This window comes from Cervus elaphus, chromosome 4, assembly GCF_910594005.1.
Source record: "Cervus elaphus chromosome 4, mCerEla1.1, whole genome shotgun sequence".
NCBI classification, from domain to species: Eukaryota; Metazoa; Chordata; class Mammalia; order Artiodactyla; family Cervidae; genus Cervus; species Cervus elaphus.
In genome coordinates, this window is record NC_057818.1 from 56,973,092 (window position 1) to 56,996,057 (window position 22,966).

At 50.8% G+C, this 22,966-nt stretch overlaps 2 protein-coding genes across 2 annotated transcripts; both read left to right on the forward strand.

Moving 5' to 3' along the window:
* The first annotated feature begins 9,449 nt into the window (after positions 1-9,449).
* On the forward strand, positions 9,450-12,451 carry LOC122692793 (aurora kinase C-like). Its single transcript, XM_043900618.1, is given in 7 exon segments — positions 9,450-9,498; positions 9,613-9,658; positions 9,963-10,154; positions 10,338-10,476; positions 11,247-11,392; positions 11,920-12,094; positions 12,254-12,451. Coding segments are annotated over 7 exon segments (945 nt in total).
* Positions 12,452-13,924: 1,473 nt separating this feature from the next.
* Positions 13,925-20,508, forward strand: NR1H2 (nuclear receptor subfamily 1 group H member 2). Its single transcript, XM_043899917.1, has 10 exons — positions 13,925-14,083; positions 14,196-14,334; positions 14,850-14,911; positions 14,992-15,114; positions 15,437-15,727; positions 15,810-16,081; positions 16,264-16,443; positions 17,109-17,208; positions 19,520-19,728; positions 19,979-20,508. Exons 3-10 carry the CDS (start codon positions 14,869-14,871, stop codon positions 20,123-20,125), a joined length of 1,365 nt encoding a protein of 454 aa, XP_043755852.1. The 5' UTR covers positions 13,925-14,083; positions 14,196-14,334; positions 14,850-14,868; the 3' UTR covers positions 20,126-20,508.
* Positions 20,509-22,966: the final 2,458 nt, after the last annotated feature.

The following is a 22,966-nucleotide window of genomic DNA, read 5'->3' on the forward strand; positions in this document are numbered from 1 at the left end:
GAGCCCAAGAAAATAAAGTCTGTCACTGTTTCCATTGTTTCCCCATCTGTTTGCCATGAAGAGATGGGACCAGATGCCATGATCTTCATTTTTTCAATGTTGAGTTTTAAGCCAGTTTTTTCACTCTCCTCTTTCATTTTCATCAAGAGGCTCTTCAGTTCCTCTTCACTTTCTGCTATAAGGGTGGTGTCATCTACATATCTGAGGTTATTGATATTTCTCCCGGCAATCTTGATTCCAGCTTGTGCTTCATCCAGTCTGGCATTTCGCATGATGTACTACTCTGCACATAAGTTAAATAAGCAGGTTGACAATATACAACCTTGACATACTCCTTTCCTTATTTGGAACCAGTCTGTTGTCCCATGTCCAGTTCTAACTGTTCCTTCTCGACATGCATACAGATTTCTCAGGAGGCCGGTAAGGTGGTTTGGTATGCCCATCTCTTGAAGAATTTTCAAGTTTGTTGTGATCCACACAGTCAAAGGCGTTGGTGTAATCAATAAAGCAGAAGTAGATGTTTTTCCGGAATTCTCTTGCTTTTTCGATGATCCAGTGGATGTTGACAGTTTGATCTCTGGTTCCTCTGTCTTTTCTAAACCCAGCTTCAACATCTGGAAGTTCACGGTTCACATACTGTTGAAGCCTGGCTTGGAGAATTTTGAACATTACTTTACTAGCATGTGAGATGAGTGCAATTGTGTGGCAGTTTGAACATTCTTTGGCATTGCCTTTCTTTGGCATTGGAATGAAAACTGACTTTCCCAGTCCTGTGGCCACTGCTGAGCTTTCCAAATTTGCTGGCATATGCAGTGCAGCATTTTAATAACATTATCTTTTAGGATTTGAAATAGCTCAACTGGAATTGCATCACCTCCACTTGCTTGTTCATAGTGATGCTTCCTAAGGCCCACTTGACTTTAGACTCCAGGGTGTCTGGCTCTAGATGAGTGATCATACCATCATGGTTATCTGTGTCATGAAGATCTTTTCTGTATAGTTTGTCTGTGTATTCTTGCCACCTCTTCTTAATATCTTCTGCTTCTGTTAGGTCCATACCATTTCTGTCCTTTATTGAGCCCATCTTTGCATGAAATGTTCCCTTGGTATCTCTAATTTTCTTGAAGAGATCTCTAGTCTTTCCGATTCTACTATTTTCCTCTATTCTTTGCATTGATCACTGAGGAAGGCTTTCTTTTTTATTTTATTTTTATTTTTTTTCATTTATGTCTATTAGTTGGAGGCTAATTAGTTTACAATATTGTAGTGGTTTTTGCCATACATTGACATGAATCAGCCATGGATTTACATGTGTTCCCCATTCCGATTCCCCCTCCCACCTCCCTCCCCATCCGATCCCTCTGAGACTTCCCAGTGCACCAGCCCTGAGCACTTGTCTCATGCATCCAACCTGGGCTGGTGATCTGTTTCACCCTTGATAGTATACTTGTTTCAATGCTATTCTCTCAGAATATCCCACCCTCGCCTTCTCCCACAGAGTCCCAAAGTCTGTTCTGTACATCTGTGTCTCTTTTTCTGTTTTGCATATTGGGTTAGCGTTACCATCTTTTAAAATTCCATATATATGCATTAGTATACTGTATTGGTCTTTATCTTTCTGGCTTACTTCACTCTGTATAATGGGCTCCAGTTTCATCCATCTCATTAGAACTGATTCAAATGAATTCTTTTTAATGGCTGAGTAATATTCCATTGTGTATATGTACCATAGCTTCCTTATCCATTTGTCTGCTGATGGGCATCTAGGTTGCTTCCATGTCCTGGGAATTATAAACAGTGCTGCAATGAACATTGGGGTGCATGTGTGTCTTTCAGATCTAGTTGAGGAAGGCTTTCTTATCTCTCCTTGCTATTCTTTGGAACTGTACATTCAGATGGGTATATCTTTCCTTTTCTCCTTTGCCTTTCCCTTCTCTTCTTTTCTCAGCTATTTGTAAGGCCTCCTCAGACAACCGTTTTGCCTTTTTGCAGGTCTTTTTCTTGGAGATGGTCTTGATCACTGCCTCCTGTGCAGTGTCACGAAGCTCCATCCATAGTTCTTCAGGCTCTCCATCTATCAGATCTAATCCTTTGAATCTATTTGTCACATCCACTGTATAATTGTAAGGGATTTAATTTAGGTCATACCTGAATGGTCTAGTGGTTTTTCCTGCTTTCTTCAATTTAAGCCTGAATTTTGCAATAAGGAGTTCATGATCTGAGCCACAGTCAGCTCCTGATCTTGTTTTTGGTGACTGTATAGAGCTTCTCCATCTTTGGCTGCAAAGAATATAATCAATCCGATTTCAGTATTGACCGTCTAGTGATGTCCATGTGTAGAGTCATCTCTTGTATTGTTGGAAGAGGGTGTTTGCTATGACCAGTGCGTTCTCTTGGCAAAACTCTATTAGCCTTTGACCTGCTTCATTCTGTACTCCAAGGCCAAATGCCTGTTACTCCAGGTATATTTTGAGTTCCTACTTTTGCATTCCAGTCCCCTATGATGAAAAGGACATCTATTTTGGGTGTTAGTGAAGAGGAAAATTTTAAATTTTTACATAACCTCCTGCTCCTTCTGCCTCTGTAACTCAGCTTGCTCCTTGCAAAGTCTAGAGCAGGTAGGTCTCAGAAAGTGGGGACTCACAATACTAGGAACTGGAGCTTATCTCACTCACCCTTGTCCTGCTCTTTGCATTCACCCTAGCCTCTGCAAACCCGCAAACCTGCTTAATCATGCCTGTCAGTGTATAAAAACACTGTAACCCCTTTGTCCGGGGCTCAGAGCTTGGAGTGTTAAGTCCCCTGAGCCCGCCGGCATAATAAGCCTGAGTTCTCCACCTCTCCAAGTGTCATACTTGGTTTCTCGAGTACTGGTTTCTGCAACATTTCTTCTAGAAGGTCTTGTAGGTCTTCATAGAGCCATTCAATTTCAGCTTCTTCAGCATTACTGCTTGGGGCATAGACTTGGATTACTGTGATATTGAATGGCTTGCCTTGGAAATAAACCAAGATCATTCTGTCATTTTTGAGATTGCACCCAAGTACTGCATTTCAGACTGCATTTTGTTGACTATGAGGGCTACTCCATTTCTTCTAAGAGATTCTTGCCCACAGTAGTAGATATCATGGTCATCTGAATTAAATTCGCCTATTCCAGTCCGTTTTAGTTCACTGATTCCAAATATGTTGAGGTTCACTCTTGCAATCTCCTGTTTGACCACTTCCAGTTTACCTTGATTCATGGACATTAGATTCCAGGTTTCTATGTAATATTGTTCTTTACAACATTGGACTTTACTTCCATCGCTAGTCACATCCACAACTGGGCGTTGTTTTCGCTTTGGCTCTGTCTCTTCATTCTTTCGGGAGTTATTTCTCCACTCTTCTTCAGTAGTATACTGGGCACCTACCGACCTGAGGAGTTCATCTTTCAGTGTCATATCTTTTTGCCTTTTCGTACTGTCCAGCAAGACGGTAGAAGGGGTGAAGTCTCATTTAAAATCAAGCCCCCTGCCCACCAGAGACACTCGGAGGGTTCAAACAAAACCTTGCGCGCACCAGGACCTGGAGACCCCTTAGAGACTGAGTCAGAACCGCGTGTGAGTGTCTCCTGTGGAGGTTTGGGTCACCAGTGGCCTGCTGCAGGGCCAGGGGCTCTGGGTGCAGGAGGCTGGTCACACAGCCTGTGGCATAAGCCCTCTTGGAGGAGGTCTCCATTAACTCCACCATCAAGCCACTGAGCAGATGACCCACAAACTGCAGAACAATTATACCAAAGAAATTATCACACTGTTAAGAAAGTTCTAGGATCCACAACAGATCCCCCAACCTGGGGATCTGGCAAAGGGACTGAGAACCCCCAGGGGAATTTGACTTTGGAGGCCAGTGGGATTTGATTACAAAACTTACACAAGACTGGGGAGAGAGACTCTTGGAGGGCACAAACAAAGCCTTGTGTGCACCGGGACCCAAGATAAAGGAGCAGTGACCCCACAAGAGACTGACCTAGACTTGCCTGTGAGTGACCAGGAGTCTCCAGCAGAGGCAAGGGTCGGGGGCATTGATGAGGCAGTGCAGGTCCCTTTGAAGGAGGTCGCCATTATCTTCATTACCTCCACCATAGTTTGGTCTCAGGTCAAACAACCTGAGGGAACACAGCCCCTCCCATCAACAGAAAATTGGATTAAAGATGTACAGAGCATGGTCCCACCTATCAGAACAAGACCCAGTTTCCCCCACAGTCAGTCTCTCCCAACAGGAAGCTTCCATAAGCCTCTTATCCTTATCTGTCAGAGGCAGCCAGAATGAAAACTGTCTTCCAGATGTTCAAGAACTTCCAGATATTGAGGAGAAGGAAATGGCAACCCACTCCAGTATTCTTGCCTGGAAAAGTCCATGGACAGAGGAGCCTGGCGGGCTGAAGTCCATGGGATTACATGACTTAGCATGTGTGCACGAGGGTGGAGGGAGATGGGTTGGTAGCAATAAAGTGGGAGAACTGAAAAAGAAAAAAAGAACTTCCAGATAGTGAAGCTGGATTTAGAAAAGGCAGAGGAACCAGAGATCAAATTGCCAACATCTGCTGGATCATTGAAAAAGCAAGAGAGTTCCAGAAAAACATCTACTTCTGCTTTATTGACTATGCCAAAGCCTTTGACTGTGTGGATCACAACAAACTGTGGAAAATTCTACAAGAGATGGGAATACCAGACCACCTGATCTGCCTCCTGAGAAATCTGTATGCAGGTCAGGAAGCAACAGTTAGAACTGGACATGGAACAAGAGACTGGTTCCAAACAGGAAAAGGAGTACGTCAAGGCTGTATATTATCACCCTGCTTATTTAACTTATATGCAGAGTACATCATGAGAAACGCTGGGCTGGAGGAAACACAAGCTGGATTCAAGATTGCTGGGAGAAATATCAATAACCTCATATATGCAGATGACACCACCCTTATGGCAGAAAGTGAGGAACTAAAGAGCCTCTTGATGAAAGTGGAAGAGGAGAGTGAAAAAGCTGGCTTGAAACTCAACATTCAGAAAACTAAGATCATGGCATCTAGTCCCATACTTCATGGCAAATAGATGGGTTAACAATGGAAACAGTGACAGACTTTATTTTCTTGGGCTCCAAAATCACTGCAGATGATGACTGCAACCATGAAATTAAAAGATGCTTGCTCCTTGGAAGAAAAGCTATTACCAAACTAGAGAGCATATTGAAAAGCAGAGACATTACTTTGCCAACAAAGGTCCATCTGGTCAAAGCTATGGATTTTCCAGTAGTCACACATGGATGTGAGAGTTGGATTATAAAAACTGAGTGCCGAAGAAATGAACTTTTGAACTGTGGTGCTGGAGAAGACTCTTGAGAGTCCCTTGGACTGCAAGGAGATCAGTCATTCCTAAAGGAAATCAGTCCCGAATTTTCATTGGAAGGACTGATGCTGAAGCTGAAGCTGCGGTCCTTTGGCCACCTGATACGAAGAACTGACTACTTGGAAAAGACCTTGATGTTGGGAAAGATTGAAAGCAGAAAGACAAGGGGACAACAGAGGATGAGATGGTTGGATGGCATCACTGATTCAACGGACATGAGTTTGAGCAAGCCCCAGGAGTTGGTGATGGACAGGGAGGCCTGGCGTGCTGCAGTCCATGCGGTCACAGAGAGTTGGACATGACTGAGTGACTGAACTGACTGACTGTTCATGGGGTTCTCAAGGTAAGAATAGGAAGTGGTTTGCCATTCTCTTCTCCAGTGGGCCACTTTTTGTCAGAACTCTCCACCATGACCAGTCCATCTTAGGTGGCCCTATACAGCATGAGGCCACCCATTTTCATAATGACAGTGCAACAGCCAACTCTCGTTGGTCACAATTTACAGATGAGGAAACTGAGGCACAGCAATAGTGAATAACTTGGCTCAACATTACACCCTGAGGAAGTGGCAGAAACACCCATTCAGTCACTCCCCTCCCCCATATCCCTGTTAGCCACTCCTTTTACTGGCAAACCTCCTGGGATGGGAAATTCCACAACTTGAAGCCCAAGCTGAAATGGAGAAAACAATCTGCAAAAGAGCATGGAGCATGTATTCCCATTAAAAAAAAATACATATACACTCAATATAGATCATATACACATAATATAGATCTGATTATCATTGGGGAAAGACTTTGGAATAATTTCCATCTTCTACCTGTTCAAGTATTCTGAATTTTTCGTTTTTGTCCCACTGCTCGGCTTGCAGGATCTTAGTTTCCCCACCAGGGGTCGAACCTGGGCCACAGCAGTGAAAGTGAAGTTTTGTAACTCAGGTTGGGACTTGAACCCATACACTGGGACTTGATGCCAAAATCTTGGCTCTCTGTGCATCAGTGCCAAACAGAAATAGAGACAGAGTTATGGAGGAGAAAGAAAGAGTTGCTGTACTTCTTTGCCAGGCAACTGGGGAATAGAGTAGGCTAGAACCTCAAGAACTGTGCCCTGCTTCCTGGTGAATAGAGAGGTTAATCAGGCAAGGGGATATGTTAAGGATCAAGGCAGTAACAGCCTTCCCTGTTGGTTGTGGTTAAGAATCTGCCTGCCAATATAGGCGGTACAGGTTCAATTCCTGGTTTGAGAAGATCCCACAGTTATGAGGCAACTAAGCCTGTGCTCCACAACAAGAGACTAGCTCCCAATCTCCATAACTAGAGAAAGCCTGCACGCAGCAAGGAAGACCCAGTACAGCCATAAATAAGTATGTATATTTTTTAAAAAGCAGTAACAGTCTTGAGACTCACACAGAGACTTGAGACTCGAAAAGAATAGGACACCACTGAGCCACTGAACTGAACAGTCTTGAATTCTTCTTTCTTCTGCAAAGTTTCAACAGGGTGGGGCTATTGACAAGACTAGGGTGTGTCCAGGGCCTTAGGTGGTCCAGTCTCCTAACCTTGATGAGCCTCATTGGCCCCTTTAATCTTGCCTCAGGTGGTTTCAGGGCTGCTCCTCCCTTAATTAGCAACTGTTCTGCCCTTTGGAACTCAGAGGTCACAGAGGCTGGAGTCTTGCCTGTTAAGAAATAGGAGGCAGACTTTCCTGGTGGCTCAGTGGCTAAGAATCTGTCTGCCAATTCAGGGGACATGGGTTTGACCCCTGGTCCAGGAAGATTCCACAGATTAACTGCAGATTAACTAAACCTGTGGGCCATAACTACTGAACCTGCGCTCTAGGGGGTTCGTGCAGTTGTGAGCCCCAGCTACTGAGCCTACACTCTACAGCCTGTAGAGGTCACCATGATGAGAAGCCCTTGCACTGCAAGGAAGAGTAGCCCCACTTGCCACAACTAGAGAAAGCCTGCATGCAGCAACGAAGACCTCGTGCAGCCAAAAAAGAAAAAGAAATGGGAGACAAAAAGACCTCTGTTCCTGGGAGCCCCAAAGGCCCTGCTTGGCATCAGAAGTGCAGAGTCTTAACCAATGAGCCACCAGGGAAATCCTATGTGTGGATTTTTGACAGTGCTGAAAGTGTTGTTGTTCAGTCGCCCTGTCGTGTCCAACTCTTTGCGACCCCAGCACGCCAAGCTTCTCTGTCCTGAACAATCTCCTGGAGTTTGTTCAAACTCATGTCCACCAAGTCGATGATGCCGTCCAACAATCTCATCATCTGTTGCCCCCTTTTCCTCCTGTGCTCAGTCTTTCCCAGTGTCAAGTTCTTTTCAAATGAGTTGACTCTTCACATAGGTGGCCAAAGTATTGGAGCTTCAGCTTCAGAATCAGTCCTTCCAATGAATATTCAGGGTTGATTTCCTTTAGAATTGAACTGTTTGATCTCCTTGCTGTCCAAGGGACTCTCAAGAGTCTTCTCCAGCTCCACAGCTTAAAAACATCAATTCTTCCACGCTCAGCAGCCCACATGACAGGCCAATAAATCCCAGGTGTGGAGGCAAGGAATATGGCTTTATTGGGAAAGCTGGCTGACCGAGAACATGGCATACTAATGTCTAATAACCATTTCATCTGGGTCTGCATGCCAGGTTCTTCTATAGAACAGAGAAGTAGAGGAGGTGAGGAAGGCAAGTAGAAAAGCTATTTATCTTGCAAAACAGGAGGGGATGTGTTAAATTTCTCCTTTTCTGCAGTCATTCACAGGTAGGCTAAGTCAGATTGTATCTCTGTGAGTTGAACAAAGGCACTTTAAAAGTCCGAGAGAGGGCAGCTTTCCCTGAGGCAGGCCATTATGTATGACTATAATAATAAAAGCAAGGCAAAGAAAAGGTTAAAGTCAAAGAAACAGATCCACAGGGAGTCCGAATTGGTTCTACCCTGTAACACTGTGTGTGCATTTCTGATAGTGCTGAAGGTCAGCGCCCCTAAAGCGCCCACCCGCTCTTGTTCAAGGGTCAACAGTACTGTAGTAAGTACAGGAGAGAGGAGAGAGTGAGTGATCTGTGGGTCCTTGCTCCCAGAACAAATGGCCTGGGCATTCCTGGGCTGGGGGAGGCAGGTGTATTGGGGGAGAATACACAAGCCACTGGATATTAGGGGAGAGAAGCACACATGTCGGGGAGCTCCACCGTGGTGACGCTCACGTATGTGAGTGATGGAGGGGGACCTTCCCTGGAGAGAGGCCTGAGTAGGACAGGACGCTCAAGCTGGGTCAGGATGGGCTGCACGTGGCTGTGCGGTTTGTCGACAGCACAACCTTCCCTGGCAGCTTCCTGCGGTTGATTTATAACCAGTCACACCTGCATTACGTCACTGAGTTCCCTTAGGCGTTCAGGGATTTATCTATTTGTTCATTCATTCAGTCTGGTCACATCACAAAGACTTCCTTGTAGCTCAAACGGTTAAGAATCTGCCTGTAATGAAGGAGATGAGGGTTCGATCCCTGGGTCGGGAAGATGGGGAACGGAGATTCACTCCAGTATTCACTTTAGTATTCTTGCCTGGAGAATCCCCAGGGACAGAGAAGCCTGGCGGGCTACAGTCCATGGGGTGGCAAAGAGTCAGACACGACTGAGCGACTAACGTGTTCACATCACAGCCTCTCCAAGCCAGTCCTCGCTTTCTCCTACTCTCTCCAGGCCTGTCTTTGTGCCTCGGGCCCGCCTTCCAGTCTCCGCGCCCTGCCCTCTCATTGGTCCAGCGCCCTCAGTCCCGCCCCCAAATTACGGGGGCGGGGCGGAAGCTTTTATTGCTACTCCTTCCATTGGGTACACTGCCTAAGCCTCAGATACTTCAACCAATGGAAGCCAACCTATTCAGCCAATGGGGCTGGAGCACTTAACATAAAGAGTGTGCTGGTGCTCCACAATGGAACCTCCAGGTGGTGTCCGCTCAGCCACTGGAACCTCTGTGTGGGAGCAGGTCCGGATCGGAAGAAGCTCATCCTGAGTGTTCTGCCTGGATACCCAGCTCCACAAGGCAGAGGAAGGCGCCCTTCTCACCACCATCTCTTGTCATGAGCCACCGAAAAGCTGTTAGGAAGTCGAGAAGGGGTCAGCCCGCAGGTGAAAGGACCAGACAGAGAGGTTTTAGAGGAAAGGTCTGGTGTCAGCTGTTGAGGATGGGCGTGCACAGAAGAAAGTATGGACCTCTCTTTTCTTTCTTTCTTTTTCTTTTAGTAGCTGCAACAGGTCAAACAGGGCCCAGCACCCCTGAGGAAGAGAGGTGGGACCCAGAAATGAAGAGCAAGCTGCACGTGTCAAGTGTTGCCTCACGGGACTAACAGTTTTTGACCAGACACCCTGGCTGGGCCCTTTGAGAAGGAAAAGGGGTCTACGGCCATACCACCCTGAACGCGCCCGATCTCGTCTGATCTCGGAAGCTAAGCAGGGTCGGGCCTGGTTAGTACTTGGATGGGAGAAGGAAAAGGGGTCCGGGGAGGCAAAAGCGAAAGAACATAGGCAAGCATGAAGGATCCCCGACTCTCCACCCACCTCCTAAATTGAGGCTCTTTTCTTTCTCCTCTCAGGCGGCGTTTCACAATTGATGATTTTGAAATCGGGCATCCTCTTGGCAAGGGAAAATTTGGGAATGTGTACCTGGCTCGCCTCAAGAAAAGCCATTTCATTGTGGCCCTGAAAGTCCTCTTCAAGTCCCAGATAGAGAAGGAAGGACTGCAACACCAGCCGTGCAGGGAAATTGAAATCCAGGTGCACCTCCAGTAAGGACAGTCTCTGTATGAATGAGATTCCCGTGCGTTTTTCCCCCTCACAGACTTCCAGATGGAGCTGTTACTCTCCTGGCCCCAGCACAATTTGCCCCTTTGTGTGACCAGTCATTTGTAATAGCATCATGAATTGGCCCTCAGGGAGGAGTCTTGACCCTTCCTCCTTTTGGCCCCTAGACAGCACAGTATCCTTCGCCTGTATAACTAATTCCATGATGCACGCCGGGTGTACTTGATTCTCGAATATGCTCCAAGGGGTGAGCTCTACAAGGAGCTACAAAAGAGCCACACGTTTGATGAACAGTGTACCGCCACGGTGAGGCAGAGGAGGCTGAGGGCTAGGGTTCATAAGGGTCACTGCTAATGGCTTTCATGAGGGTTCAGATTGCTTCTTTAAAAAAAAAACAAAAAAAAAAACTTGTATGAATTAATGAATTAATTTATGGCTGTGCAGGGTTTTTGTAGACATGTGGGACTTGGTCTACTTGCACTGGCTTCTCATTGCAGTGGCTTCTCTTGTTGTGAAGCATGGGCTCCAGGGTGCGTAGGCTCAGCAGTTGCGGCACACTGGCTTAGTTGCTCTGTGGCATGTGGAATCTTCCCAGATGAGGACTTGAACCTGTGTCCCCTGCATTGGCAGGTGGATTCTTTACCACTGGACCACCAGGGAAGTCCTGAATTGCTTTTTTCTATCAATTTTACATTTGGATACCCTATGGCATCACTGACTCAACTTGAGTAAACTCTGGGAGTTGGCGATGGACAGGGAGGCCTGGCATGCTGCAGTCCATGGGGTCGCAAAGAGTCGGACATGACTCAGCGACTGAACTGAACTGAATAATTATCCCCGGGACATTAATAAGTAGTGTGTATAAGTTTGCATTCTTTGGTTTTAAGCAACAGAATCTAACTGCATTACCTTATGGAAAGAAACATGAAAGGCTGTGAGGGAGTTCACTGAATAAATGAATGAAACTGACTTAGAAAGCCAGGGATTTTTGGATTTTGGGCTCCAGGTGGGAATGACAGCCATCATCACCTCATGGCCGGCTTCATTTCCAGACTGCTTTTTCTCTGTTCACACAGGTGATGGAGGAGTTGGCAGATGCTCTGACGTACTGCCATGAAAAGGTGATTCACAGGGATGTTAAGCCAGAGAACCTGCTGCTGGGGCTCATGGGTGAGGTGAAGATGGCAGACTTTGGCTGGTCTGTGCACACACCCTCTCTAAGGTAGGACAGGCGGTGGCACCCTGGGTGCCAGTTAAGAATGATCCAACGTAATTCATTTCACATGTAAGACCCAGCTACAAACCTGGGTTTGTATTTTAATGCTGCCTTTTGAAATGCATATTTTAATAAGTATTTGTAGACTGAAAGAATGTGGTTCAACTATATCTTCTATTTTTTAATGTTTACATAAAATTATACCAATAAGTTTCCATGTAAGTACATTAAGAATGATTGTGCCATAATTCCAGGAATTTTACTCTATCAATAAACCATAATTAATTTACTTGGTCCCTCTTGGTGGACCATCAGTTTGTTCCACAACTTCCTAGATCATAAGCTAAATAATGTAGGAAGAATATCAGAATATGGAATTGTTGGTCCCAGGACTTGCCTTCTCTGAACCTTAATTCATATGAAAACTTGGTCTTTCCAAGCTCCTGTGCTTGAGACGGGATTGCCCAGGATTAGATGCTGGGGAAGGAGAGTGTCCCTTCTACTGAGCCTCCACTTAATGTTCCTTTCTCTAGGAGAAAGACGATGTGTGGGACGCTGGACTACTTGCCCCCAGAAATGATTGAGGGGAGAACATACAATGAAAAGATAGATCTATGGTGCCTAGGGGTGCTCTGCTATGAGCTGCTGGTGGGAAATCCGCCCTTTGAGAGCACCTCCCATAGTGAGACCTACAGAGGCATCCTCAAGGTGGGATGGCCACACTCTGGGCATTCATGCGGGGGCTGGGGGTAAGGGGTGGCTGGGAGCCTGGGGCACACACAAAGGTGGTCTGCTATGATCCCAGCCAGTGCCTTGAATGGACCAAGGAAACTAACCATACTTCTCTTTCTTCTCTGGTCTCATCAGGTTGATGTAAGATTTCCTGCATCAATACCTTTGGGGGCTCGGGACCTGATCTCCAGGCTTCTCAGATACCAGCCCTCGAAGCGGCTGCCCTTGGCCCAGGTCTTGAAGCATCCATGGGTCCGGGCTCACTCTCGGAGGGTGCTGCCCCCAGGTGCGCAAATGGCTTCCTTAGCCCTGTCCACCCCTATTCTTTTGTGATTGCTTATGGTATCTCATCTGTCTTTTGTTTCTTCGCTTGTAAGATGCATCATGCTAGTTAATAAGGGCTTCCCTTGTGGCTCAGCTGGTAAAGAATCCGCCTGCAACGTGGGAGACCTGGGTTCGATCCCTGGGTTGGGAAGATTTCCTGGAGGAGGGAAAGGCTACTCACTCCAGTATTCTGACCTGGAGAATTCCATGGACTGTATAGTCCATGGGATTGCAAAGAGTTGGACAGGACTGAGAGAATTTTACCGTTAATAAAGACCAAATCATTTATTTTTGGCTGTGCTGGGTCATTGCTGTTTAGGATGGGCTTTCTCTAGTTTCCATGAGCAGGGGCTACACTTGATGTGGTGTGCTGGCTTCAGTATTTGGGGCCCATGAGCTTAGTTGCTCCTCTGCATAGAATCTTCCCAGACCAGGGATAGAACCGGTGTGCCTTGCACTGGCAGGCAGATCCTTATCCACTGTGCCACCAGGGAAACCCAAAGCTGAATCATCTTGTACCAGGTCTCTTTCTTAAAAGAAAAAAAGTATTTATTTGACTGCATTGGGTCTCAGTTGAGATCTTCACTACATCATGCTGGATCTTTTGATCTGGCCGTGCACTCTGGTGGCAGGAAGGCTCTGGAACACGTGGGCTTAGTTGCTCTAACCGCCCCCCCACACTGGGATCCTTGTTCCCTGACCAGAGATGGGACCCTCATTCCCTGCATTGCAAGTTGGATTTATTTTTAATATATTTATTTGGCTGCCCTGTGCCTTAGTGGCATGTGGGATCAGGTTCCCCTAGAAGGGATCAAACCCAGGCCCCCTGAATTAGGAGCCTGGAATCCTAGCCACTGGACCACCGGAGAAGTCCCACCAAATTATTTTCAAAATATGCTTTTACTAGGTCTAGGTTGGTAATTTCAGTTATTTGAAACCAGTAAGCAGCGCTCCTCCAAAATCAGAAAACTTACCACAACTTAAAAAGGACAAACATTCTTTTAATCAGCCGTGTGCCAAAAGGAGCCGCAGCTGGGGAGGTGATGCCGAGTAAACCTTTGGCCCTCGAGCAAGAGACAGAGTTTAAGGCTACACAGGGAGGGGCGGGAAGATCTGGGACTCACCACGCCGCCCTGGTAAAGAACCAGGTAAAGAACCCGCCTGCGACGCGTCAGACCTGGGTTCAATCTCTGGGTTGGGAAGATCCCCTGGAGAAGAAAACGGATATCTACTCTTAGTATTCTGGCCTGGAGAATTCCATGGATAGAGGAGCCTGGTGGGCTGCAGTCCATGGGGTCCCAAAGAGTGGGGATACGACTGAGCGACTTTGACCTTCACGCCGCCCTACTGCCCAACATTTCATTGAATGGGTCAGGAACTCTTCTGCCGGCCCACATCCTAGTTACCCGGAAACGCAAACTTCCGGCGGGTCCACGACTTCCACGTTGGGCAGCCCATTAGGCTATCCCGGGACGAGCCGGAATTTCGTCATCGCAACTACCCGCCCACTCCCGGAAGTGACGCACGGTGGGGTTGCCGGAAGAAGTGGCGAAGTTACTTTTGAGGGGACCTGAGTCGCGGCGGCGTGCCAGGGGCTACGGAGAAGAAGGAAGAGAAGGCAGAGCAAGGGAACAGAAGCAGGTGCACTCAAGTTTGGGGCGGCGCGGGAGGAGCCCTGGGCCTGGGGCTTCCCGGCGTTCCCTGCGCTGCTTGGCTCAGCCCCCTTCTCTCCTCGCACCCTCTCCCCTCCTAGTTCGCGCCGCCCCCCGGCTGTTTCCAAGGCAACGGGAGTAGTGGACCCCCAGTAAGAGAGGCCGCCCACGAGACCCTCGCGCGCAGCCATGAGCCCCGCCCTCCACTGCTGTTCGGAGAGGGGCGGGACCTGGAGAGAGGTGTGAGGGCGGAGCATGATGGGAGGAGGTCGGGGGGCCGTGAAGGGCGCAGATGGGGCGGGGCCTAGAAAGAAACGATGTGGGCGGAGCATTATGGACTGAGCAGGGGTCCGAAGGAGAGATGGGGGTGCTTCCTCGGCGGAGGTGGGGTGAAGCTGGAGGGGAAAGAGGAAGTGAGGGCGGAGCCCTCGAAGCCGAAGGGATAGTGTCTGGAAAAATCCGGTGGGCGAGGTCTGGAGTGGATGGAGGGAGCCTAAAAGAGGGGAGCTGACAGTAGGGGAGGGCAGGGCTTGAGACCCAGCCGAAGGCTGTCCTGGAGCAGAAAGGGGGCGGGCCCTATTGGAACTGGAATAGGAGGGTCTGTAGGCTGGCAGAGACCGGGGGTGGGATCTGTACGAAGTAGGGGAAGAGTGTGAGAGATGGAGGAAAGAGAGGTACCCTCATCAAGACCTGTGGCTGGCCTACTCTGTCCTTCCCTGGCCCCACAAGGCTCTCCGCCCCCCTGTATCCTGCAGGCTGCTCCGTGACCCCACCATGTCCACCCCTACCACGAATTCCGTGGACACCCCCTTGCCTGGTGAGTGACCCCCCTTCCCCAACACAGCTATTCTCCCATCAGATTATTGTCAGCCGAAACTCACTGTCTCCCTCTCCCAGGAAATGGCCCCAGCACCCCCTCTTCTTCACCTGGGGGAAAGGAGGATGGTCCTGAACCATGCCCTGGAGGGGCGGATCCTGATGCCCCAAGCACTGATGGGGCCGACTCAGCCTCCGTCGTGGGTGAGACAGGGTCCAGGGACATGGGTTGGGAGTTGGTATGGAGGCTCAGAGAGGAATCTAGAAAGAGAGAAAGATCAGAAATGGGGATGGCCAGCCCCAGCGTCTTGCTGATTTTTTTTTCTTCTGTTAGTTCTTGGTACCTCTTATTATGACCCATTCTTTGGGATTCACTGACATACACATCTTTCCCTCTGAATCACCGTCTCCGTGGGCCCCCCCCCCCCACACTCTGATTCGTTGCCTATGATCTCTCATGGACCTGTCCCTCTGGCTGCTGTTTATCCCGTGGCTCTGTCTCATGGCTTCTGTCCACCCACGCCAGTCATCCTAGACACAGCAGAGGAGCCGGAGCGCAAGCGAAAGAAGGGCCCAGCTCCAAAGATGCTGGGCGACGAGCTATGCCAAGTGTGCGGGGACACAGCCTCCGGCTTCCACTACAACGTGCTCAGCTGTGAAGGCTGCAAGGGCTTCTTCCGCCGAAGTGTGATCCGAGGCGGGGCGGGGCGCTATGCCTGCCGGGGCGGTGGCACCTGCCAGATGGACGCCTTCATGCGGCGCAAGTGCCAGCAATGCCGGCTGCGGAAATGCAAGGAGGCAGGGATGCGGGAGCAATGTGAGTGCTGGGGAGGGAGTGGGGCCAGGCCGGCCCCTGTCCAGCTCTGGAGCCTCTGCTGAGGCCTGTGTCTCCCCACCAGGCGTCCTCTCTAAAGAACAGATCCGGAAGAAGAAGATTCGGAAACAGCAGCAGCAGCAGCAACAGTCGTCACCCACAGGGCCAGGAGTCAGCAGCAGCAGCCCAGCTTCCGGGCCTGGGGCCTCCCCTGGAGGGTCCGACGGGGGTGGCCAGGGCTCCGGAGAAGGTGAAGGTATCCAGTTAACAGCTGCTCAGGAACTAATGATCCAGCAGTTGGTGGCGGCCCAGCTGCAGTGCAATAAACGCTCCTTCTCCGACCAGCCCAAAGTCACGGTACGGCCCCTTCCACAGCCTCGAGGGACGATGCGCCCAGCGTGGTCAAGTCGACAGGGCCACAGTCCAGGGCACAGGGAGAGAATGAGGCTCCAGAGAACAGGCGCTTTGAGATGGGGTAGGCTTGGGCTCACGGGAGACATGCTGATAGTAACCTGCCCCCCCCCACCCTGTGTCCCCAGCCCTGGCCCTTGGGCGCAGACCCGCAGTCCCGTGATGCTCGCCAGCAGCGTTTCGCCCACTTCACGGAGCTGGCCATCATCTCCGTGCAGGAGATCGTGGACTTCGCTAAACAGGTGCCTGGCTTCCTGCAGCTGGGTCGCGAAGACCAGATCGCCCTCCTGAAGGCCTCTACCATTGAGGTAACGGCCAGCCTGCCCAGTCTCGGGGAGTCCATTTCATCCTGCCCTTGAGGAAGTCCTGAGATAAACCCCAGGAGAGATGCCGGGAGCATAGGAACAAAGCAGACTCTAGGCCTTGCCCTGGTGCGGGTGGTATTCTCCAGGAGAACGTTAAATGCTAAACACGTCATCAGAGCTTCCTGTGATGGCGAGGAAAGGAAACGGCCTGAGATGGAGAATAATTGAGGGTTGGGCTGGAGGGCCACACTTCAGGGAACATGCTGACAAGGCTTGTTCAGGCAGTTGATGTTTGAACCAAAACCATGGTAATGAGTAAGTGCTGAGTGTCTAGTGTATGCCAGGCCCTATTCCACGTGCTGGGGGCGTGGTGGTGAACAGAACAGACTGAAAGCTCTTCCCTGTGTCTAATAAGCACTTAGGGAGAGTGTCCTGAGTGGAGAAGGCTGGGGGTGCCGAACCTGGGGAAGGGAGAGAGCTTGGAGTGTCCAGCATGCTGGCTGTAGGCCCTGTGGCTGAGAGAATGGTTGGGTGGGCAAGGGATGATCCCAGCAAGATTGGGCTCGTCCATTCAGGCCAGTAGAGGAAGGACAGTGGCTGAAGGGTCACAGGGCTCCTCCAGCTCCTGCCCAGCCCCTTCCCACCCCCCTCCCCTCCACCACCCTCAGATCATGCTACTGGAGACGGCCAGACGCTACAACCACGAGACCGAGTGCATCACCTTCCTAAAGGATTTCACCTACAGCAAGGATGACTTCCACCGCGCGGGTATGGCCAAGTGCAGGCTGGGCAGTGGGGTCCCTGCTGGCCAGGAGACCCAGGGCCTCTCATCCCTGTCTGAGCTTCCATCTGTTCACATCCCAGATAGAGTGAGGGCTGAGCGCACCCACCTCACAGTGAGAGCTAAGAGCACAGTGAGGTTATTGAGCCCTGACTCTGCACATGGGGCACATAGAGCAGGATGCGACAGAGGGGTATGTGCTGTCATATAGGGCATCTTGGTAGGAATTAAGGAAAGACACTATTTCCTCCCCAGCCCTGGTCTCATGTGAGAGAGGCTGGATCTCAGTCCATTGGGAAATGCACAGCCTCCCCAACTGTACAGGGCAGCCCTGGTCCCTGCCCTCCAAGAGCACTTCCCTGGGGATGTAACTGAGGTGATGGGCTTCTGGAGGTAGTGTGGCTCAGTGGGACCAGAGGACAAGGGAGGTGGGGAGTAGTGTTAGCTACCAGGAAACACAAGTGCAGGGCCTCACTCTCTCCGCCTCTGGGCATGCTCAGTGAGTCCTGCTCGCTCCCGTCATCTCTCTGTGGGGCACTTCTCTGTACTCCTGGACATCTGCTCCTCACCCCATCTTTCCTTCCTCTTAATTCCTGGCTCTCCCAATACCCAGGGCCGTTCCAGTAACCCTTTGAGTATAATCTTGGCAGGGGAGCACTGGGGGTTGGGAGGGTGTTGCTGGCAGGGGTCTCAGCATGTGTAAAGGTCTTGGGGTGGGGAAGAGCGGATGGTTTTAAGGAACCACAGGGCGGTTTGGGCAGCTGCAGCACAGTGAGATGGGGCTGGAGTGGGGGTTGGTTTCCCCTACCGCCCCATCCTCTGCCATTGTCACAGTCCGGGCCTCAGTTTGCCCTTCTGGGAACATTGCAGGGCCCCTTGCTGGGCTTCTACCTCCACCCCAGCCTGGTGTGTTTGTTCACACAGTCATCGGAAGGATCCAGTTAACAACCACTTTAGCTCACGTTCCTCCTGTGCTCAGCACCATCCGTGGCTCCCGTCACACTGGGAGAAAAGCCAGAGTCCTCACCTGGCCCACAGGCCCTGTAGGGCATGGCCTCATTCTCCCCTGCCCTCATCTCCCACCCTCCCCTCACTCACCCTCCTCCAGCCACGGTGGCCTCCCTGTTATTTGAACCCACCAAACGTGCTGTCGCCTCACAGCTTCTGCGTTTGCTGGTCCCTCTTTCCAGAACTAGGATGACCATCTTTTCCTAGTTTGCCTGGGACCTTCCAAGCTTTTTTTTCTTTTTTTTAATTAATTTGTTTTTAGCTGCACTGGGTCTTCGTTGCTTTTCGGGAGCTTCCTCTAGTTGCGGCAAGTGGGCTCTTCTCTCCAGTTGCCGTGCGCGGGCTTCTCGTGTGTGTGACGGGCTCTAGGCAGGTGGCCTCGGTAGTTGCAGTGCATGGGTTTAGTTGCCCTGCAGCTTGTGGTATCTTCCTGGACCAGGGATCTAACCTGAGTCACCTGCATTGGCATGCGGATTCTTACCCACTCTGCCACCAGGCACGTCTCCTTCTGAGCTTTAATACTCAAAGTCCCAGGGCCTAGGTAGCCTAGTCCCAGGCCAAACAGACTGGTGGCACCCTCCAGGGAACACTAGCACATCCTGTTAACTCCCTCCCTCCCCTCTTTGGAGCCAGACACCCTGCAGCTAGGGAGGCCTTCCAACACTGTCACCTTGTGGTGACCCTCATGTCTAAGATGTGGACGTGATTTTCATTGGCCCCCATTACCCTCCCCTGCATTACCTCGATCCATTAGAATCATCTCACAGGGTGGATGGCCTACTTATAGGCTTGTCTGTTATCTGTCCCTTCAAGCCCCAAATGCAAGTTCCACCGGAGCAGGGGGCTTTGTCTTACAAGTCTCTGCCCAGGACCTGATATGCAGTGGGTGCTCAATCAGGTTTGATGAATGAATGAGTCACAGCTGGAAATGAGTTCTGCTTCACTGCGAGAGCAGGGGAAGCCACCTCGGGGTGATGTAAGGTGACCTGGGATTAAACATCTTTCCTTTTCCAGAGGAGAGGTACCAGGAAGGAAGCGAAGGGGGTGACGGGGTGGTAGAAGCTTCTGAATAAATGTTCGCACTCATTACTCATTCCTCCATTCAGGCAAGACGTATGGCACACCTATGACGTGCCAAACCCTTGGTGGGCAGTGGGGTTACAGGGTGACCGGCTGTCTACCTGCTGCCGTTTCCCCCGCTCTGCTGACAGTGGGCAGTGCCAGTGGCCAGGCATGGGGGCCAGTTTTAGGGTCAGAGTGGTCATCAGAACCAGTCTCCTGCCTCCGCAGGCCTGCAGGTGGAATTCATCAACCCCATCTTCGAGTTCTCGCGGGCCATGAGGCGCCTGGGCCTGGATGATGCCGAGTACGCCCTCCTCATCGCCATCAACATCTTCTCAGCCGACCGGCCCAACGTGCAGGAGCCCAGCCGAGTGGAGGCCCTGCAGCAGCCCTACGTGGACGCGCTATTGTCTTACACCCGCATCAAGAGGCCACAGGTACCAGAGCCCAGACCCTCCCGAGGAAATCTAGACCCGTGTAGGGTCAGCTTCCTACGTCCCTGGCGCCCCCCAGCAGCTGAGTTCTGATCAGTGTCCTTTCAAAAGCTGGTCCTCCAGGCCCCTGTCCCCTCATCAAGGAGTCAGGCCAAGTCCACGCCCAGGGGCCCCACACTGCCTCTCCAGGGGCGGGGGGGGGGGGCCCTTCTGGTGGGCCGCCCTGCGCCCACCCGCTCCTGTCCCCTCGCAGGACCAGCTGCGCTTCCCCCGCATGCTGATGAAGCTTGTGAGCCTGCGCACGCTCAGCTCTGTGCACTCGGAGCAGGTCTTTGCCCTGCGGCTCCAGGACAAGAAGCTGCCGCCTTTGCTGTCTGAGATCTGGGACGTCCATGAGTGAGGGGCCCGGGCACCCTGCCCCACCGCCCTGCACACCCCCAATGACTGGACACTGGGGTGGGAAGGAACCCGGCCAGGTCTGGACTCCCGCTCTGCAGCTTGGAGCTCAGGCCTTGGCCCCCTGCCAGCCCTCAGGATGAGCCCCAGTTGGGGTCCAGGAGCCCTCCCTGCCTGCCCACTGAGTCTTCCTGGGAGGGCTGGCCGGGGTCATAGGTCCTGACCTCTGACCTCTCCCGCACTCCCAGCTGCCCTCCCCGCCCAGCTTACACCTCAAGCCTACCATGCAGTGCACCTTGAACGGAGGCAGGAGGGCGTGTGGCTCTCCCACAGCCCGGAGACCACAGGCTCCCCCCTCTGCTCCTTTTATTTAATAAAAACTAAAAACAAAAACAAAAACAGGAAAATAAAGTATGACTAGAAACTTGCTCTGATTCAGAATGAGTCTGAGATGGGGATGGGCTGCCAGGGTCTTCGTGAACACCAAACCCCTAGACCTGGTGCTGGACTAGGGAGGGTTCAGGGTGATGTAACTAGGCGCTCTGGGGGCCCAGGAGAGGCCCTGACAATCTCAGGGTCATCTGGTTGTTGGAGCCCACTCCTGAAGGTCAGGGAGAGTTTAAGTGGAGGAGGGCTTGGGGCTTTCATTCAATCAGCAAGTATTGGCTGAGGCTGATTTGTGGGTCAGGCACTGTGCTGGTTATTCTCAGGACACAGATGTCATTCATTCAACAGATAGGTTTGGAGCATTTGTGCTGTGCTGTGGTTAGTTGCTGAGTCATGTCTGACTCTGTGACCTCATGGACTGTAGCCCGCCAGGCACCTCTGTCCAAGGGGATTCTCCAGGCAAGCATACTGGAGTGGGTTGCCATGCCCTCCTCCAGGGGATCTTCCTAACCCAGGAAGAACCCAGGTTCTCCACACATTGCAGGCGGATTCTTTACCATCTGAGCCACCAGGGAAGTCCCATGGAGTGTTTACTATGTGCCAAATACACTCTTTGGCACTGGAAACATCAGTGAACACGATAAAGTCTCTCTCTTTGCAGACACCGTGGAAAACAGTATGGAGGTTTCTCAAAACACTAAAACTAGGGGAATTCCCTGGCAGTCCAGTGGTTAGGACTCAGGGTCTGGGTTCAGTGCCTGGTTGGGGAACTAAGATTCCATACGCCATTCATTGGGGTCAAAAAAAAAAAAGCTAAAACTAGAACTCCGTCACAGGACCCAGCAATCCCACTCCTAGATATATATCCAAAAAACCCCAAACACTAAATTTGAAAGGATACATGCACCTCAATGTTTGTAACAATATTATTTACAATTGCCAAGATATGGAAGTGACCTAAGTGTTCATCAACAGATGAATGGAAGGTGTCATACATACACACAGAATGGGATACTATTCAGTCATGAAAGAGTGAAATTTTGCTATCTGCAACAACATGGATGGACGGAGGGCACTGCTGCTGCTGCTAAGTCGATTCAGTCGTGTCCGACTCTGTGCGACCCCATAGACGGCAGCCCACCAGGCTCCTCCGTCCCTGGGATTCTCCAGGCAGGAACACTGGAGTGGGTTGCCATTTCCTTCTGCATGGAGGGCATTATGCTAAGTGAAATAAGACAGAGAAACACATATACTGTGTATCATTTACACAGGGAATCTAAATACAACAGTGACTATAACAGTAAAGCAGATTGACAGACTGAACAAACTAGTGGTTACCAGTGGGGGGAGGGACAACGGGTGGAGGAATGGGAGGTAAAAACTGTGGGTGTAAGGTAGGCTCAAGGATGTGTTGTACAACATGGACAATAATAGCCAATATTTTGTAATACTTGTAAATGGACCTTTAAAAAATTGTATTAGGGAGTTCCCTGGTGGTCTAGTCCTTGGGACTCTATGCTTTCACTGCCAGGAACTGAGTTCAATACCTGGTCAGGAGCTAAGATTTTGCAAGCTAGGCCACACGGCCTCAAATCAAATCAAATAAATAAAAAGATAAAGTCCCTCCTTGGAGTTGACCACCAGTCAGGGCTGGTCATGGGGGGCTGAGCAGGGACTGACAGAAGGTCAGCGAATGGGGGCTTTAATGGGGGCAGCATGGGACAATGTGGGAAATGAGTAGGAAGTCAGGCAAGGCCTCAAAAGAGTCCCAGATGAGTTCAAAGGAAAGGCAGTGGACTTCCCCTAATTTCTTCAGCGCCAGGCCGTGAGGGGACACCGAGGTGAGCTGAATGGACAGTCCCAGTCCAGGGTGAAGAGGGTGTTGTCTGGAGGGGTGGGTGGGGTACTGAAAAATATATTTTTGTAGAGAGGGGAGAGGGAACGGAGGAAGTGAGAGTAGTTACACGCGATCGTCCTATCCCAAGCAAAGTGCCTCTCGCTCTAGAGATGTGCCTGCCCTGCGCAGAGTCCAGATGGGGAAGCCGAGGTCGCAAGACAGGAGAACCAACCTGGCCAGGATCTGAGCGCGCATGGGCCAGCCTTTACGGGGAGGGAAAAGGTCAGGTTGCGGGCTGAAGGAGGAACACTGCCCAGGCGGTCCTCCCGACAAGGCCTCGGCCAGGAAGCGGGTGGGGTGGATGATGTGCGCCCAGCACCGTAGAGCGGGCAGGGTCGAAGGGAGGGCCGGTGCCCAGAACCGCTGCGCGTGCGCAGAGAACACTGGGTCTCAACCCTGCGGTAAGGAAGAGGGCGTAGCTTTGAGCCACACGCGTCAGAGGAGGCGTGGCCTGGCGAGGATACGTCAGCAAGGGGACTAGACCACCGTCCGAGTTGGAAGGAGGGGGCGTGGCCTGTGTCCAAGAGCGTGGGCAAAGGGGGCGTGCCCTCCCCTATTTGG

Coding starts and splice junctions, on each gene's coding strand:
- NR1H2 (XM_043899917.1), top strand. CDS start 14,869: ATGTCCACCCCTACCACGAATTCCGTGGACACCCCCTTGCCTG. Junction 16,082..16,263: donor CCGACCAGCCCAAAGTCACG/GTACGGCCCCTT, acceptor CTGTGTCCCCAG/CCCTGGCCCTTGGGCGCAGA. Junction 16,444..17,108: donor TGAAGGCCTCTACCATTGAG/GTAACGGCCAGC, acceptor CACCACCCTCAG/ATCATGCTACTGGAGACGGC.